Source organism: Phalacrocorax aristotelis, chromosome 3, assembly GCF_949628215.1.
Source record: "Phalacrocorax aristotelis chromosome 3, bGulAri2.1, whole genome shotgun sequence".
Lineage (NCBI taxonomy): Eukaryota > Metazoa > Chordata > Aves > Suliformes > Phalacrocoracidae > Phalacrocorax > Phalacrocorax aristotelis.
The window spans coordinates 11,097,240-11,117,107 of record NC_134278.1 but is presented as its reverse complement, the minus strand read 5'-3'; the positions used below and the strand labels follow the sequence as shown (position 1 = coordinate 11,117,107).

At 44.5% G+C, this 19,868-nt stretch overlaps 1 protein-coding gene across 1 annotated transcript; it reads left to right on the top strand.

Annotated features, from left to right (window-relative positions):
- The first annotated feature begins 836 nt into the window (after positions 1–836).
- LOC142054320 (b(0,+)-type amino acid transporter 1-like) lies at positions 837–14,641 on the top strand. The gene is made up of 6 exons (XM_075086726.1): positions 837–2,078; positions 3,623–3,756; positions 6,447–6,576; positions 8,612–8,736; positions 9,178–9,265; positions 11,122–14,641. The coding sequence occupies exons 1-6, from the start codon at positions 1,335–1,337 to the stop codon at positions 11,353–11,355; spliced, it is 1,455 nt and encodes a 484-aa protein (XP_074942827.1). The 5' UTR covers positions 837–1,334; the 3' UTR covers positions 11,356–14,641.
- Positions 14,642–19,868: the final 5,227 nt, after the last annotated feature.

Sequence of the window (19,868 nt, the reverse complement as noted above, 5' to 3'; positions counted from 1 at the left end):
ATTGTGTTACTTGTATATGTGGTTTTTCTTATGGGCCCATGAGTTTTGCTGAGAAACTTCTTGCAGAAAACTGCAAAACTAGCAAGATAATTAAAAAAAAAAAAAAAAAGAAAGAAAGCAAAGAGAAATCAAAATTATTTAGAAGAGAAGGAATTTTTTCACAAACAATAAAAATAGTTTTCTGTTTATATTCATGCTGTTTTTTAGCTCAAATGGATGAGGAGGACAGATAGTTTTGAAGATTCAAGGTCTGCTGTTTCCATGAAGGGCCGAGGAAGATCCCACTCCTGTTTTCTGGTACTTATCACAACAGAAGTCTGCAAGAGACCACCAAGGACAGTAACTCTCCTTTACAGTTGCAGTCAGTAAAGTTTAGTTTAAGTTCAAAGGAATCCATATGGACATTCCTTTATGCTCAATACTTCATACATATCACAGATCACAAAATACACCCTCATGCACTCTCACAATATTCAGATTTATAGCAGAACCCTTCCCAAAGTCTGAAATTTTATGTGTTAGGTATCTAAGTCAGAGGCATTCCCAAAAGCTTGTACCTCTATGTTTCTCTTGGGTGTGCAGTGAAATGTGTATATGATGAGCAGCGACAAAGTCCTCTGACGATCACGGTCTGGTAAGAATGTCCATACCTCATGTATGTTGGTGAAAAGGGCCCTTAAAAATGTAATGACAGCCTTTTCACTCTTCTCCTGCACTTCCTGAAATTTGAGAAAAACAGAATTGCCCCCTACTATTGAGCAAAAAAGCAGTCTCTGGACTGTTTTTAGCAGAACATTTCTGCGTCTTTGATTAAGGCACTGGAAACATTCCTCATTGAGCTGTAGCATGTTGGGTGACAGACTTGGTTTTTTGATTGTTTTATAGTGGGGAATACAATAGAGTACTAAAGTAGGTGCTTGATCATTGACCTATAATCACAGAATAAACTACAGATTCGCATGGGGATTTTGCTTACCTGTTCCTTATTTCAGATGTCATTTGAAGCATAATTTAAAGGAGTGGTAATCAGGCACAGTCCAGTAAGGTGCTGAGTGATTCTGAGGTGGTGCTGAATGCTATCCATTACCGTGCTTGCAATAAGTTTCAAAGGTAATCAGTCTTGACAGGATTTGAACCATGACAAAGTACCAAGATAAGACGGGTCATGAAGAATGCGAAACATGGAACGTAAGTTTGTATTTCTTGACAGCATTCAGCATAACTTTTGTAATTATTAACTTAACCCTAAAAGCCTGAGGTAGCCCTTATTCAAAGGCCTCAGTCTTATTCCATATTATCTCCTAACAACAACATCATCTCCTAACATTTCCACAATGAGGAAAAGGAAGACAACAGTTTCACCTCGTTCATCCGCAGATCTGAGTGAAGGGAAGGAGAAATTGAGACTGAAGCAAGAGGTCGGCCTGATTAGTGGAGTGTCATTAATTGCAGGCACTATGATAGGCTCGGGGATCTTTATGTCCCCCGAGTGGGTGCTACATCATATGGGGAGCCCTGCCAGCAGCCTGCTTATCTGGACAGCATGTGGTCTCCTGGCCATGTTTGGAGCCTTGTCGTATGCTGAGCTTGGAACCATAATTAAAGAGTCTGGAGGAGAATATATTTACATCTTGAGGATTTTTGGTTCTTTTCCTGCTTTCCTTTTTGCCTACACTTCTGTTATCCTGGTGAGACCAGCTGGTTTGGCAGCTGTCTGTCTGAGCTTTGCTGAATACGCCGTTGCGCCATTCTACCCAGGATGCTCATCTCCACAGGTTGTCATCAAATGCACAGCTGCTGCCTGCATCCTGCTTTTAACTATCATCAACTGTCTCAACGTGAGGCTGGCGACGTCTGTTATGAACATTTTTACAGCTGCCAAACTCTTGGCTTTACTGGTGATTGTGGTGGGTGGATTGGTGCTGCTTGCCAATGGACAAACTCAGAGTTTTCAAAATGCTTTTCAAAACACGACTGCAGGTATTGGGGCAGTTGGAGTGGCGTTTTACCAGGGACTCTGGTCCTATGATGGGTGGAACAACCTGAACTATGTAACTGAGGAACTGAAGAAGCCTGAGGTGAGTGAGTGAGCTGGGTTTTACTTACTCAATCCTGCTGCTAATATGTTTGATTCTATCTATGATTGTGTTAAGAGGGGTAATCAAGGGATTAGAGCATGGAGGAAAGACTACTGAGCTTTCCTCTTGGTTTGTTCTGTCTTCTGGGGCAAGACACCTGAGCGTGTGTCCAGAAAGGATAAAAATGAGTCCCTAAGCAAAATAACAGCCTACCTACAAGAAAGCACTATTGACTGGAAAAAAAGCTGTTAGGCAGCACTTGGATGGTTTGGGGATGAAATTTTGTCTTAGTGTTTAGAAGATCTCACTGTAGCACCTATATTTATGCAGAAAAGCTCTCACTGTTTTAATCCATACAGGTTTCTTAACATGACATATTCCCTAAAAGATTTGATCCATAATGTATGCATCAAAAAACCACTTGTCTCTCCTCATTGCATGGAGGGGGAACTTCAGAGCAAGCCAAGCCTCACTGGAGAGGGAATTTAACTCTCTGAATAACCCTTGTCTTTCAATGTCTACTTTTTAGGCATTGTTCTGTCCGTGCTATAGTAGGCACTGAAGTAGCTCACCTGCATTCACATCAGCCCTCTCTGTGCCATATTACCTCTTTCCACAGATCAGACACTAGAGCAGTGAACAACCCTCTTTTAGAAAGAGCTGTGTGAGTGCAGAGTGTATAGAGTGTGCTTTCTAGCCGTGCTGCACACAAGATTTTACAGATTAAATCAAAGTACACAGTTAAATATTAATCTAAATGGCAGCAAAGATCCTAGGGTCATGTAGTGCTCTCTTCCATGGGACCGTAAATACTGATATTCAGGCTGTTGCAGGGCAGAGGCAACAACAAAAGGAATTGCTGTGTCCTGTCCTATGGTGGGAATAGGGAATGCAAAAATTGGTATTTCAGGTTCTTAGATGTATACAATTGCTCTGTGATCACCCTACTATTTGCTTTTTTCCAGTGCTTTCAGCTGCATAAGGTAGTGTTTGCTGATCATATTAAGCCTGAAAATGGTCCATGAAGTTCCAAGATTCTTTCATTAGGAAGAAAAAAAGAATTCCTTCCTAGAGCAGATTTCCCTTATGCTGCCCAGCTTTGATTTAGCCCTTAGAGCAGTTAACTGTGATGCAACACAAACTGGTACTTCATCCATGTCAGTGGGAAGTTCATGGGAAGATGCAGCACTCCAGGAGAGATAACACACTAGTAACAAATCAATATTAAAATAATGAAGAAGTATGCAACAGACATTTTGGGCAGCTATGAACCAAAGTCTTTTGAATAACATTTGGGGCTTTTTTGTTGGGAAATTCTTTTAAAGACTAGCTTTTGAAATGTACAACCTTATTGTTTGCCTGACATCTTTGGGAGACATGTAAAAACTGCCATGTAAATATGGATCTAAGCCTTATTCTATGGAAAAGCTTAGCGAGCGAAGGAGTTTGAATGAGAGACGTGGGTGGTGGCAAACACAAAACAAAAAAAGCCAAGTGCAGACATAAATGTGCTGCATCTAACAGTCCTGTCATGCCTTTTCCAGGTCACCCTTCCCAGAGCTGTGATGATTGCCATTCCTTTGGTTACATGCCTGTATGTGCTGGTAAACGTGAGCTACTTAGCAGCCATGACTCCATCTGAACTGCTGTCTTCAGGAGCTGTGGCCGTCACTTGGGGGTGAGCTCTGCTTGTGGCAATACAGCCAATGCAGTCCTGTAAAATATGGGTTGTCTCCTGAGTTTCAGGAGGTTTAGGTGCTATTCCCAGTGGGAAAAACAGCATTGCATTGGTCAGGCCAGGAAGACCTGTCAGGCCATGTTACAGGGAAGCATGTTGCCAGTCCCCGCCCTGTCACCTTCAGGGCAGTGTATGGCCTTCCCCCACCAAAGGTCAAGGCTGACCAGCCCCGTCTGGCCCATGGTCTCCAAGGTGCGCATAGGCTGCCAAGATGGAGTGCTCTGCAGCACACTCCTTACTCCCCATTCCCATTCATTCCCACTGGGAACCTGTGGCTCCTCTACAGCTCATGTTTTTCCCCATGGAAAGTGGCCGTAACGAGGGGATAATGTGCACACCAGGAGCATCTCTGCACCAACAGTGAGGATGCAGCAAGGGTGAATATCCAGGCCTGGGGACTGGGAGGTGCCCCACATGTTAGATATTTCCAGAAAAGTGGAGAGGACAATGCGCTGCCCCACTAATGCAGACGCAGCGGTTTGGGAGTGAGACAGAAGCCAACTGGGTGAATTCTGTCTGCTCGGCAGCTGGAAATTAGACCAGACCAGAGACTTTTGGTTCAGTTTGTCCATCTGTGGGGAAATTGAAAATGATGCTGATCTCAACAACACCTTTGAGAAGGAGAAGTGCTGTACATAGGTTGGGTAGCCTTTGGTAATTGTATCTTTAAGTTGGCTTGTGCTTTTCCAGAGTTGCACAGAAACTATTTGTACCTACCATCAGCCTGAAGTGTTTGGTGATATCAAATAGGCTCTGTGCAAGACAAAGATTTTAGGAAGAGAAGGAAGGGTCCATCATGAGAGATGTAGGCACCATCAGCTTCTAAACAGATGATCTTCCACCAGAACATCCAGTCTAAATATTTCTGAAGACACAGAATCCATGATAGCCCTAAATGAATCACCTGGCAGAAAAAATGACACAGTATATCCAGAGATTATGTTGCTGCTCATCCTCTTCTAAAAAGTCATCAGAGCTTTGCTTCTGTGTGCATTTCACAAGATCTCCAGTTGGAAGACCTGACCGAGCTCTGACTAGATGTGTTCTCCAATAGCCTTTTGAACAGGTTACAAAGCTTCACTAAGCTGCAGTGTCATGAACTTTCTCAGCGCTTCCTTTCCCATCATTCCTGATTAACAAGTTATTTGTGAGCTTCCTCCTTTTTAACACATCTTCTTTTCCTGCCTGACTAACCTTTTCACCCTGAGAGTGCAAGTTAGGAAGAAACATTGAACTAGCAACCAGAAAGCTATGTGCTCAAAAGCTCAGAGGACAGGTGGGTAGACACAGGCTGAGGAGGGTGTAATGGCTGTGGTTCATGAGCCAGAAAAGCAGCTATTCAGGCCATTAAGAAAGGACAGGAGGAGTATAAAGAAGCCAGAGGAGGACGCATCACATTTAAATGCATTTATTCCCTATATAAGAAGAAAACTGCTAGAGAGAAACATTGTTCAGTGGTGAGAGATGCAAACACAAAAGGAGCTCATGAAACCCTCCCCAGCATTTCTTTGGTGCCAGTGATTTAAGAGCAACTGCAGATCTCAGTTTGCTTGTAAGAAGTTACTCTCAGTAGCCCCTCTAGTTCATTTTCAGGTCCCAACAGCAAAGCACCAATCTACAGATTTTATTCTTAATTTTGTGATATATGTTGTTTTCCCTTGAGATCTTGAGGCTATGGAGTCACATGATCATGGGAGACGCCCAGATTCCATCATTTTGCAAAAGGGAAAAATTTTAGATCTGGTTGTTGCAAGTAGCTTGATAACTTGAAGCCTGAAGGACCATAATGCAGATATTAAGCTTCTAAACTACATTTTAAAAATTATTGTGGTAGATAAGCAAGCTCCTGCCATACAATTCAGATGGAAGTATAAAGTGTTCTAAAAAACTTTTGAATTTGGATTTTTGCGAATTGGATGAACAGTGTGTTTGTGTATGTGTACATGTATGTGATAATTACCCAAAACACCAGCATTTATTACTCAATATTCTTCATGCTGCTTCATTCCAGAAAGCAAGCTTCACTTTTAGGTGAGAAGATTATCCTATCTTCCAAATATTTACCTCAAACTCTATTTGTAACCCTGCTACATCTTCTGTTATGGAGAAAGCAAACCATAAATGTCTGAACATCTTGTAGAACCAAACTTCTGAAATTCAGATGATTGCTTTGGCTTAAGCCTGATTCACAGAGTAGCAGAAATACGTGCATATGATATTAAAGGATTAAATTCTTATGCATATTGGGGAAGAGGTTATAATGCAGGATATTTCTTCAGGTCTGGTGGGAACAGTTTTTCTGCAATTTCCAAGCTAATATTGTTGGTTGTAATAGCAATATCTGCAGGACTCGTGCCACAGCGTCTGTGAAAGCTTTGTACATCATTGCAATGTACATGGATGTAGATATACATACACCAGGCAAGAAGAAAAGCTGCCTTTTCTGGACAAGCCAAAGTTACAAGTGACTAAATATTATGGGAACTGGAAGAAGGCTTTAAATCATTAGAAAACCTTTGGGAAAAAAAATCAGTGAGAATAATGGAGGAAAGAAACCTGTCTGGTTCTATGATGAGTATTTGATAGATCTATGAGCTGGAAGTTATGCTGTGAACTTTTTCCCACCTCAGGGACAAAGTCCTGGGCAATTGGGCCTGGCTCATCTCCCTGTCAGTGGCACTGTCTACGTTTGGTTCATCGAATGGCACGTTCTTTAGTGGGGGCCGTGTGTGCTACATCGCTGCAAGGGAAGGCCATATGGTAAGGACAAATAAAAGGGGGTCTGGCTTGCTTTGAGGCACTTTACCTTCTTGTGACACTAAAGCAGAGAGGAAAACACGGTGTATGATGAACTGGTAGAGTGATAGCTCTTCAGTGGTTTGTGTCTTGCTCAAATACTTTCTTCCCATCTTTTTCAAATGTAATGTATATGTTGCTGCCTGACTTTCTTCTTCAGCTATGTAATTTCAGAGGACACATAAGTACATCTAGCCTGAATTTTAAGAACAGCTGTGAAATTAACAACTGAAATACTGCTGTATTGGAGCACCTGGCGCCGGCTTTGGGGTGACCTAGCCAATATATCTGCCAGGGAAGGGAGACCTGGCCGTGCTTGTGTGTGGTAAGGCGCCCTTGCTCACACTGGGAAGGTAGCCCAGCACAGGCAAGCTGCCTTTGCGGGCAATACTGACTATGCAAGTTGGTCTAAGAGGTATTCCAGCTTTCCCATGGGCTAGTCCAGTTCAGATACAGTGGAGGATATCTCTGCTCTTCAATCTTCATAGCAATTAAAAGGTGACACCAAGCCTTACATCTACCCTAGCTGGGGTTTTTAACTGGTTTTGTTAGGTGGGGCCTAATCTGGTAGCCCAGCAGAGGTCAGGCTGCTGCACCCCATGCTCTCTGGTCCAACTGGTAAATTGAGCATGTGTTCCCAATAAGCACACATCTACAAACACAGCTATAGAACTTATATATACATGCATACATACAGAGAGATATATGTATATATACATATACAGAGAGCAGGCCACACAGATCTACACATGCAGACACACTCAGCGCTCACACAAACACTAGCACAAACAGCACCAAGGGTCTCATCTTGTTCCTCTCTTTGGCTGAGCAGGGGTCTGTTAGTGGGAAATAGATATAAAAATATATGTACAATGTGGGTGCCTCCAGCAGTGGGGCTCAGACTTCCAGTCTGCCCAGTAGCTGCCCCTGGATCCCACTTTCACCAGTTGCTGGTAACTGGGCATGCAATCCCTCCAGGCCACTGCCTCACTCGAGCAGCTGATGTGGTCCCTCTCACTCACAGACACAGCCCCACACACCTACCCACACTTCTTTTCCCTCTCAGTGCTTCAGCTGAGCTGCATTTGTCCTCCTCTATTTTGAGCAGGCATGTTGTGTTCCTCATGGACCTACCTGCTTCTTTGGTCCTTCCTTCCCACACCATCTGGCATTTCTGCTCTCAGGTGCGAAGGATACCACCCTGCACCAGTTCCACTTTTTGTACACGGGAGGGAATCTTTTATGTAGATGAATGGCCAGGTTGGCGGAGATGACTGGTTGGTGGTTACTGGTTTTGGTGGTTACTGATTCCACAGCTTCTCTTACTGATGACAGTCTGCTGTATTGTGGCAAGCTCTGTGCTGAGCAGTTCACAGATGGTCTGAATTTGACCATACCAGACTAAGAGCTGAATGCCAACACCATTTCTCAGACACTCAGCTCTAGCAGAAGTGCTTGCATGCTATTTTGGTTGGAAAGAAAAGACTTCCTCATTAAACTTTCCCAATGAACCAAGCAATAAAAAGTCTAATAATTCTCTCCATGTTCTGGAGCAAATCCTGGTTTGCTTTTGGTTGTTGCATAAATGTTTCAGGAGTAGTCCTTGTCTCATTTTCCAGTCAGCCCAAGGGAAGTCAAGTCCCAAAGAGACGTAACAGGTGGCAGAAGAGTGGGACTGTGCACAAGGTCCTGATGATGATCAGGAAAGATCTGATTTGACTGAGCCTTAGTCTGTCACACTGGTAGTTTGAAAACCTCATCTTGCCTGCCTAAACTGAGCATGTATGATATGAAATCAGTGAGACACGATAAAAATATCCTTGAGGGGGATTTCCATGTTTACACTCCTCAGAGCTGAACTGCTTTTATATTATGATGCTTATTTGGTGATTAATAGTGGCTCTGGCTGCAGGCAGAGCTCCCACCAGCAGCTGAGGGGGATGAATAAGGATCTCCAGGTACCTGATATGATGCTATATTGTTTTGCTTTGGCTTTCAGCCAGACATTCTGTCTATGGCTCATGTGCGATGCCTCACGCCCTCCCCTGCTCTACTGTTTACATCTGCTATGTCTTTAATAATGATAATATCAGGAAGCTTCACCAGTATCGTGAACTTTTTCAGGTATGTATGTGTAGTGTTTCTGTTTGCATCCCCTGTAGTCCTGGTTTTTGACATTGTTTTAGAAGTATTTTCTTTTAATATTTTTTGAGCCTGGGCTATTGCTTTCTAATGAATATTGTGAGGGGAGGCCAGGGGAAGAAAAAGAAGGAAAGAGCTTAGGAACCAGCATCTCTGAAATGCATGAATGCTTCTGTCACTATATACTTAACTGGATGTGATTGATCCTTTTATTGAAATGAATCTGTAATATTCAGATCATTCTAAAGTTCTCATTGTTTGTCCTGAAATGGAAATCAATGGAAGAACTACTAAATTCATATCAATATTCTCCTTTTTAATTGGAGGTATGAACATCTGGGATATGGAAGGCAGGACTGATATTCCTGGAAGACCTCACCACAAATTTTATGATGTCTTTTTTTAATTTTTTTTTTCTTTCAGTTTTATAGCATGGCTTTTCTATGGCATGACTATTTCTGGTCTCCTGTATTTAAAAATCAAGAAACCAGAATTGCCAAGATCTTACAAGGTGATGTAATAACGAAAAACCCTCAAACTCTTTTCCTTTATTGCCTAAATGACTAAAAGAGCATTATGAGGAAACAAGAAGCACTGGGCTGGGTTGCTTACAGATTTAGTGTGGTTCTCCTTCCTTTCTTAATTTCATGTTTTGTCAGCAAGGTCAATGAGGGGCAAGACAGTGTGAATACACAGGCATAAGTCAAGGCTGAATACTCTGTCTTGAGAAGTTAATAATGCACTGCCCCCTCACTGTGGAAAACATATATACGATATCCTCTTTTATTTCTTAGAGATTTAAGAGGAAAATGAAGGATGATTCTGATCAACAATGCACTCACCTGTTCATGCTCTCAGAGCTCAGTCTCACTCCTCAGAGAGCAGCCCAGGTGTAGGCGCCTTGCAGAGGCCAGAAAACTCAGCCAGAATTCCCCAAGTCCTTTGAAATGGCCAGGGGACAAGTTTGTTCCCCACAAAACAGCTAAGTGGAGGGAAATCAGGAGTTACCTGTTCTTCCCCCGGACCCATGAGCAAGTTGAGCTGCAGTGCTTCCTCAGTGACTGAGGGAAATATTTTTACAGAAAAAATTCCTAGGAACAGGGGGGTCATAAGCTATGAATGCAGAACGGTGACTTTTCCCCGAGACAAGCTGAATGAACATGCTGGTTTTCAAGGGGTTCCTCCAGGAGAGAGATTCCTGCCAGGCTGTGTGAAGAAGTATCAAGTGTCCCATGGGGCTTAGCATGAAGGAGAAGAGCAGTGCTCTATTAAGTCTTCCTGTCACTGGCTTCTGTGGCTCTGTCTTGAAATTAGGATGCCGGATGAGGACGTTCACCCAAGTTGTTGGCTGAATGGGCTTTAAGGAAGAGAAGTTCGGTTTCTGCAATAGTGTTTCATACGCTGTATAAAACTCCCACAGTCCTGCAGGTCAGTCCTCTGAGGATGTCAGCCTGCTGCAGCCTTTGGCTTGATGGCCTAACTGTTTCCTTAACTAGAAGCAGCTCATGTCTGAAGGTTCCAGGTCAACTGACAATGTATGGCTCATGTTCTGCAGAATCTGTATGCATGTTGCAGGTTTATATTTAGGGTAAGATTTCCCTTGGTTTGAAAACAATCATTTTTATTAGCATTGTGCCAAAAGTGTTAGAGCACAGTGTAGAGGGAGCAGAGTGGAGCATTTCACTAAGGCAGATGAAGCCAATGGCAGGTCTTCTCCATACTCTTACAGATAACCATGAACAACATTTCCTTTGGTCTATATCAGTACCTGTGTGTTGAACAAAAGGCACAAAAGTAAAAATTGGAAAATCTCAGCTAGAACATTCAGTTTTCCACCTTCTTGTGGAATCATTTTGTCTTGTACATTCACCAGCCCTTGAAGGAAGGTCCCTTCAAATTTAAATGCTTTATGACCAGACTTCTAGAAATAGCCTCCAAGGTTGCCTGTCCACTTATCTGTCAACATGTGAATAAACATTTTTGCCCAAGGGTGTTAAGATTCAGTTATGTGATTTGTGCACATTGTTATGAGTTTTGTCTAAAGCTCAGCTTTTGGATGCAGGGTAGTAGGGAGAGCAAGAGCAGACCTGGCACTAAAACCAGCAGTTTGCATCTTCAGGTCTAGGAAGGCATAGAGGACCAGGGGCTAAGGTGTGTGGCAGTGATGTAGCTCTTTCAGGGATGTTCAACCTTGGAGTGGGGGTGGGCTGGAAAACTGGATGTCTGGATTAATTCAGATTTCTGGGTAATAACTCAGGCTGCAGCAGGGTTTTATATAAAAAGCCTTCTGCACAAATGTCAGGGTTATCCAGACACAGAGTGGCCCAGGATTACGTGAATCTTTATGCTGATGTTTTGCTTTCACAGGTCCCGATTATCATCCCTATAATTGTGCTGATGGCGGCTGTGTACTTGGTGTTAGCTCCCATCATTGATCAACCCCAAATTGAGATCCTCTACATCATCCTGTTCATTTTCAGTGGCATCATTCTTTATTTCCCACTGGTTCGCTTCAGGTGCCACCCTCGCTTTTTACAGAGAGTCACTTTACATCTCCAGTTGCTCCTGGAAGTTGCTCCGACCACCAGGGATGAAAACTGAGATAACATCCTCCTGGCATACTGCTGCCTGCCCTCATGGTTTATCACAGCACCTTGGTTTTCAAGGCTCAGAAAGTATTTTCTGTAAGGGAGAAGGAGTAGAATGAAAGTGTCACCAAAACGTCTAGCTGAGAGAGACTACAGCCATGACTCCCCACATTTTCTTAAAATGTGGGGGACATGTTTTTCTCATTTGAAGCCCTGCCTTGGCAGATTACATACAGATTCCAAAAGAATATGTGCTTTTGAATTTTCCATCCCAAGAAGAGGTGTTAATCAAAATCTTAGCTCTTATATTTCAAGCTAACAGGCAACAAAAGACTGACAGTAGAATATTATTCCTACAGCAGGCTGTGACCCTAAGCTATTCCTGGCAATGCCTTTAATTATTTCCACCTAGTTCTGTCCACTGTGGCCAGTGAGCTTCTCAAATAAATAAAGCATTGGCACATCATGTTCACAACAAAAAACCCTTTTCTACTCAGGTGTTCTCTCTGGGAGCGTGTTTTTCCCTTGCTCCTTCCAGTCCCAGGTGCACAGTCACAACGGTCCTTTCTCTGTCTCAGTACATGGTTCCACCCCATTTCAGCCCCAAACATCCTACATCTCCTGTAGAAAAACCTCTGACGTGAGCCGAGAAATGCTTTAAAGCTCAGTTACTTGACTCAGTTGAGAGTGCACTTTTGTGGTGGGTTGGCCTTGGCTGGACGCCTGGTGCCACCAAGCTGCTGTATCACTCCCCTTCTCAGCAGAACAGGGCTGGGGGAGAAAACGAGATGGGGAAAAAAGACCTCGTGGGTCAAGATAAAGGCAGTTTAATAAAAGCAAAAACAAACCCAAAGACCATGCACAGAGGCAAAAAGAAAACAAAGGTTTTATTCTCTACTTCCCATCAGCGGGCGATGTCCAGCCACTTCCTGGGAAGCAGGGCTTCAGTACACATAGCAGTAGGTCCAGAAGACAAACATCGTAAATAACGAATGCCCCTGCTTCCTCCTCCTTTCTCCTAGCTTTTATTGCTGAGAGGACGTCATATGGTATGGAATATCCCTTTGGTCAGTTGGGGTCAGCTCTCCTGACTATATTCTGTCCCAAGATCTTGACCAACCCCAGCGTACTGGCGAGGGGGGAAAATGTTGGAGAGACAGCCTTGATGCTGTGCAAGCACTGCTCAGCAGTAGCCAAAACACTGGTGTGTTATCAACACCTTCCTAGCTACTGACACAAAGCACAGCACTATGAGGGCTGCTGTGGGGAAAATTAACTCCACTCCAGCCAGACTCGATACAACTTTTCACCTGGGATCTACCCATTCATGGTGAGGACACAGGCAATATCACTTAAGTACCGACAGTCACCTAACACCCTTCCTGTAATTCCCCCAAAGACAAATAACTTCTCCTGTGATGAAATGAGCACAAAAGAAAAAAAAATCTACAGCATATGTGCCAGCAAGATACTCTCACTGTGAATTAATGAAACCACATACTGGGCTATATTAGGGGCAATGTGGCCAACAGATCAAGGAACTATTCTGTCCCTTTGGACTTAATACTGGTAAGGACAGACCTGAAATACTGCGGCCAGTATTGAGCTCTGCTGTTCATGAGGGAGTTGTGAAGACAACAAAGCCAGGCTCTTCTTTGTAGTGGCAACTAGGGTCAACAGCCACAAGTTATGGCTTGAGATGTTCAGGCTGGACTTCAGGAAAATTTCTTCACCAGGAGGGCAGTGCAACCTTGGAGCAGTGTGCAGGAAGGTGGTGAGATCTCAGTTCTCGTACATTTCCCACCACTGCCATTTCCACCCATCTCCATGATTCTAAAGGCACAGCACAAAAAAGGCTGTGCTCTCACCCACACCTAACACACTGCAGTCACTGTTGTTTCCCATTAACCTGAGGCTCAACCTTTTTTCTCTAGCTCTAGGGGAAAGAGAGACATTATATGTTGTTTTCTTTCCATTTGTCCAGATTGTTCCAGGGTAAGACCTGTCCTGTTGTAGGCTAAAAAGGTCTAGGTGTTACTCCCTAAAATGTCTGGTTGTGTCTGAAAGTACCGAATGTCACTCAGGTCAACTTCCTGTCAGCATTTCTTCTGCAGATCTGTGCCTAACACTGTGCCCCTGGAACAGGGTCACTTGATCCTCCAGGCCTCTTCCAGCCCATCTCAGGGCTGTGTATCTGATTACAACCTCATTCTGCAATGCCACCCCTTCTGTTCCTCTGAGTAGTGATACCAGCAGCTACAGAGAGTCGTTTTTTTTCCCCAAGTGTTAGGTAGGGTAATGGGACCAACCAGACAGTTGCTGCTTATCTTCTAAATCCTTAGTTTAAACAGTGTTTAGAAGGATTTCCTTCTACTGCTTTTAACTGGAGCTTCCAATACAGGTCAATGAAGGAACAGTTTTCCCTCCTGAATCCTATAACGCAAAATTCTTGGGATGCCACCTTGTTCTCCCTCCCTGTGTACCCTGATGGACAGCATGTATTTAAAGGACTGATGAGCTCAGAAGCTCTAGGTTAACTTCCCATCACTGCCCTAGGCTCTTCATCTGATGTCAGGCAAGCTTCTTAAAGGAGCTGCATCTCACCTACTTATCTGAAAATGAGGGTAATATTATTTCTCTGATTACGATGTTTTGGAAACAATCTCTGTTTGCTATTTATGGAGCCTACCACATGGGATGGTGCTCTTTAGAAGATCTGCAGTCCATATCCAAAAAGTGGGAATTTAAAGGCTTACTTAAAGGTTAGACATACACAATATTTGTGGCTTTAGCCATGTATCCTTGCGTACCTAAGCACAATCAGGGCTGGTATTGTCTGCACATAATTCCCATGGAACAGGAGTTACTGCCACTGTTTGGTATTATGGGTGCAGTTTACTACAGATGATGGGAAGATGAAAGGATTAAGTGGCTTGCTCAAAGTCACACAAGGAATGTGTGGAAAATGTGACTGTTTCTTCCAAGACCCAGTCAAGCATCTTATCATGTAGCCCATCCTTTCTTTCTGTGCACACGTGACATACGAACAACAATAATGAACACAAAAAGATGTAACACTTTGGATAAGTGGCCTTTATTTGTTATTGGTTTGTGTATGGAGATAGGGGAGCCGAAAAGCTGCAAGTATCACATTTTGCACTAATCTCATCTTCTATAGATATTATTGTAACAAGATGTTATTTTTATTTATGTTGCCTAGGGTTTGCAAACACAGGTGTTTATAATGCCAAAATGAGATGCTGAAAGCTCAGAGGTGGCAAGATAATGACAATAAAATGGACATTAAAATGAAGTGAGTTGACATGGTTGTTTCTGATTTTCATCCAAGAAAAATAATTCTATAGAAAGTTTACTGCATGAACATAAACAACCAGCATCAGGCTCATCTCTCCTTGGATGGAAGGTTTAACTACATGCATGGGTGCTTATATGTGTATATTCATTTTTCGAAACAACTGCTTATCTATTTCAACCCCGGCATATGCAAATCAGAATCTTTCTTTCCTTCATCAGACATTTGCAGCAGAAGTGTCAGGAAGAGGCAGCATGTCCCTACCACTCATCACTATAGCACAGAAACAAACATGATGGCAGGCAGAGCTCTATAGCTGCCGTTGTGTGTACAGGTTGTACTGTAAGATTATGTTGGTCCTGTCTGTCTCCGAAGCTTCAGATCCCTGTGACCTGTGCTTAGCCTCTTCCTTCATGGGCTCTGAGGAAAACTGGACTATCAGCATTGCCCTCAAGGTAATCATAAGATCTATTCTTCAACCCAGGAGCCTGAGTATAATTGAATCCCTTGCTTCAGCTGGCAACCTGCAACAAACAGTCAGGAGTTCTACCTTGGGTACACAAAGCTGAATGTATTCTAGGTCTTTTCCTGACTTCCTCAGAAGCATCAGAGATGGCCTACACGTGGGGACAGTCAAATATGGTCCAGTGTGTGAGAGGGTACAGAAAACCCTCCTTTGGTGATTTTCTGATAAGCCTTCCTCATATGCTCAAGTTCAAGTGATCATTTGTGGTTGAGCAGAAATTTCCCCTTGGGTGAGACAGAACGTAATCCGTAATGATTTTAATTTTCCTCTGTTGCAAAAACACAGTCCACCTGCTTGGATTGGTTATGTTTATCTTACCGGTTCAATGCCAGTGCAGAGGGTTTGGTGTTCAGTCTCTCCTGCTCTTTCCTGGGGTGTAGACAGTAATCAAGGCCTCATTGGAGCCTCTCAGCAGTGCTAACTTGCTCTCCAGGTCATCGTGCTGAGGGGATTGTAGAGCTTCTGTTTTCAGAGATGAAATAAATCCAGCCAACTTGGGGAATCATAGACTACTAAAGTGTGTGTTGGAATCAACCTCTGGAGGTCTCTAGTCCCAACCCCCTGCCTGGAGCAGGACTATTCCCGACACTAAATTAGGTCACCTGTGACTGTCTCACCATGTCTTGCAAAACACCAAGGATGGAGAGCCCACCATCTCTCTGCACTGCCCTCCTTAAAAAGAAATTTTCCTGAAGTCTAATGTGAACCTCTCAAGCCACAGCTTGTGGCTGTTGCCCTTCACTGTATCATCTGCTACTGTCAAAGAGGTTGGCTCCATCATTTTTGTAACTCTCCTTCATGGAGCTGTACATTGCTATTAGATTGCCTCTTATCGTTTTTGCCAGACTCAACAAGCCCAACTCCCTCAGCTTCTTCATGTAGGCTTCTAACCATCTTGGGAGTTCTCTGCTCAACCCTCCCCAGTCCTTCCACTTCCCTTTGGAACTTGGGAGGGGTCAAAAAATTGGATGCAACATTCCAAGTGTGCCCTCTCAGGTGTCGAGCCTACAGGGACATTGATGTCCCTTGATCTGCTGACCATACTTCTTCTAATGTAGTCGACTATGTGTAACCCCAGCTCCTTTCAGCCAGTGAGATCCAGCCTGTAGTGACGGATGGGGTTATTCCACCCCAGATGCAGGACCCATGCTTCTCATTGCTGAACTGCAGGATGTATCTGCTTGCCTAATCCTCAAGTTTCTACAGGAGCCTCTGGATCGAAGCACCACCATTTGGCGCATCAGCCACTTCCCCTAATTCAGTACCACCCACAAATTCCCTGAGAGCACATTTTGTCACATCATCCAGGTTGCCCATGAATATACTGAACAACATTGGCCACAGGTTCAACTCTCATGGTAGTTATTGCCAGCTGCTGACCAGATGTCATGTCACTGATGTAGCCTTAGCTTGCTATGTAAAGTACACAATTATAAGAGCTTCAGCTGACTTAGTAGAAGGCAATGGCAAACCCTTATTTTATAGACCTGGTGCTAGTATTAGAAGCTTTGTATAGGCTGTGATAAATCTACCCATCAGGATGACTCATTCTAGCAGTTTAGAGGGATCTGTATCTTGCACCTTATTATTTATTGACTAGTTAGTTGAATATCATTGGGGTCTTTGTGTCTGTGACTCATTCTTCATGAAGAAATGATTTTTGCTAAAAAAGGATGCAGACCCTGGGTCATACAATAAATGGGTGGTCTTAGGTGTGTGAACTAGCAGTGAGACTAAAGGGCAGTGAAACAGCCCATCTGCTTTTAGAATCAGGCTACCATGTCAAATTTGTCCGTGGAGGTGGTGAACCCTGTGGCTTAAGTGTCTGGCAGATAAATGATCATCTTTTCCTTCTAAAGATTGGTCATTAATTCTTACTGTTTAATTTCATGGACTGTGCCTTGGTTTTCATACAGTGAGATGACAGGCAATGGGGGAGCTGAGAAAAGGGAAAATGAGAAGTAGACTGAAAGAAAATTCCTAGATGTGCAAGTCTTGGCTTGTATGTCTGAATTACCTATGCAAAATCCAGACATGGACAACACCTAAGCAGAAAAGAAACACGCCAGTAGTTCAGAAATGCCAGAATAAGGCAGTTGGTTCAGCAGTGATTCCTCTCCTTTCTGCTTGTGCTTTCTGGGCCTATCTTTTAGTACATCTTCTATTTTTCCATGGCACATCTGTGTCATTAACAGACAAAGTAGAGCAACAGTTCAGTATTTTGCCATACTTCATCAACAGGTCGTAATTTCTCTGAAGAGATAGCTCCAGGATGAGCCCAGATTTTTAGCACAAAGTATGAGCCCTGGCACAAGGGGCATCACCAGAGACCCATTGCTCTCAGTCCCTGGATTAGGGATTCAGACCTGCCCCAGGGATCTCTCAAGAGTATTGGTCCCGCTGTCCTCCTCCCTTTGCTGTGGCCTTGCTCCAGGGCTCTGCATGCCTAGATTTCCACTCATGTCCCACCCTGTTTAAAAGGAGGGTAATGAAACTTAAGCCTTGCTGGGCTGTTGTGAAGCTTAGTTCATTCATATTTGTAAAGTAAAAGGAAATCATCTTTCTGAAGAGGAAGCAGGAGGGTCAAATGATGCCAACAATGCTTCTTTCTCCCTAGGCCAAGCAGCCCCATTTACCTATACTCTACATTAAGCATGTAAAGCCTGCAGAAGATACACAGGGTTTCATTTTGGCTGAAGGGCCACTCCTGTAAGTCACATCCAGCTGAGCCCGCACTCTGGTGTCCCTGCATGGATGCTAGTCCATCAGGGCCATGTGGGCAGCGAAGGCACCTTGCGGGCAGAAGCCATGCCTCATGCACAGTGAGGCAGTGCAGAGGAGGTTAGATGTGGAGCATGCATTTGAACATGCCCAGGTGATGCTGCAAAATGTCCCCAGGACTGGGGCCCCTGGGATCCCCTGTGCCTGCAGAGAGGCAGAGAGCTGTGCCCCTTGGAGTCAGGTGAAGAGTTCGGGCCACATCCTGCCGGGGGCTCGTGTCAGGCTCCAGACACAAGTTTAACTGTGGGTGAGGAAGCATGTAGTGACTTTCCATCCCCTTGGTGCTGCCTGGACTCCAAGCCACTATGGGGTCAGAAACAGTCCTTAAAAAATCTCCAGCAGCCTTCACCAGCTTCCCAATGGGTTGTCTCACTCTCTATCCTGGGCACCAAGCCTTGCTGCTCCTGCTGCCCCGAAGGCTGTTCTGCCAGCCTGCGCAGCACCCCCTTGCCTGTTTTTCCACTCTTATTTAGTTTCCTTTGTGCAAAAATTACCATTCCTCAGATTTGCAATGCAAAAGACTGCCCTAGGCAACACCAGAAGACTTTTCTCAGAGGATCTGAATGTGGGCAGGTGTTGGGTCGTTGGGAATACCAGTGGTACAGGTGAGGCTGACAGGTGGGGAGGTGGACAAGGTGGGCATTGCACAGCCTTGGGCTGAAACCTCAGCTCAAAGCTCGGCTTTGTTAGCTCAGACAGGTGGGTGTGCACGTCCCCCGTGCTGTTGTCCCCAAGGCGTGGGTGAGGATCCCACTGCCCACAGGCAGCTCCTGGAGCCGAGGGCGTCAGCCTGGCAGCTCCAGGCCGTGAAAATGATTTTGCAGAGGGAAGAGGTGCCGGCAGATGGCGGTGGCAGCCCCCTGATGAAGAGCTCAGTAACATCAGTCTCAGCCCTGTGTCTGCAGCAGACAGTGAGGCAGGACAAACAGCAAAGCTGCAGTCGGCTGTGAAGAAGAGGCCGAGGAAGGTATTAGCTCTTATGCCAAGGGAGTTGTCCCATGGTGCTGCCATAGGCAGCCGGCGTGCAGCCCCTTGCTCACCCAGGGCCTGCTCTGTGATGCCACGGAACGGTTCGAGTCACTGAAATAGCAGAAAAGATCATTTTGGGGGCAGGAGAAGGAGATCAATCAGTTTTGCTTGTGGTCAGACAAATGCCAGCTCTGGTGTGAGGGAGATGGGGGGTATCCTGTGCCTGGAAGTGAGATGGGGAGAGGGAACAAGTCCTGCCCTCCTCAGCAGCGGCCTCCTGGTCCCTGCACCCATGTGCCCCCATGGGCATACCCCAAGCACCTGTGATGGAGCACCCACCAGAGCTGCCTGGTGAACAGCATCGGGGAGCCTTCTCTTGGGCTGCAACTATTGCCCTGCAGCAACCTCTCCTTGCTCCTAAGGGCCATTGCTTTTTTGCTTAAAGCCCTAGTGATTAAAAAACTTTAAATCAGCATGAGTCCTTATGAAGTCAGGCAGATTCATGAAAACTGAATTATTCATGGCTGTATTCAAAGCATAACCATTCCCTTGCCATGTTGGAAATCTGGATGAAATGCTTTTGTGCTGGAGCTGGATACTCCCATACTTTGGCAGTGCACTTTAAAAAGCTGTCTCTCTGTCTTGCCCTGAAATCAAAGCTGTTTGGGAAGCAGAATCCACCTCCTGGAGCGTGCAAGGCCCCGCCCAGCCAAGCTCAGGGCTTGCTGCAAACCCACAGGGTAAAACTCAAGGCTCAAGTTGCGTAACTGAGAACAAAGTGAATCCGACTTTTTCATTTCACTGTCCAAGGTGAGTGCAAACAGATAAACACATGCAATAACAGCAAAGGGACAATTAGATGTAAATTTTCCGTAGCTTGGGGGCTTTGGTGGAAGAAAATTAGCATTTATTTATGATGGCTTGGTCCATAACAGAG

Coding starts and splice junctions, on each gene's coding strand:
- LOC142054320 (XM_075086726.1), top strand. CDS start 1,335: ATGAGGAAAAGGAAGACAACAGTTTCACCTCGTTCATCCGCAGATCTG. Junction 3,757..6,446: donor GCTGTGGCCGTCACTTGGGG/GTGAGCTCTGCT, acceptor TTCCCACCTCAG/GGACAAAGTCCTGGGCAATT. Junction 6,577..8,611: donor CTGCAAGGGAAGGCCATATG/GTAAGGACAAAT, acceptor TTTGGCTTTCAG/CCAGACATTCTGTCTATGGC.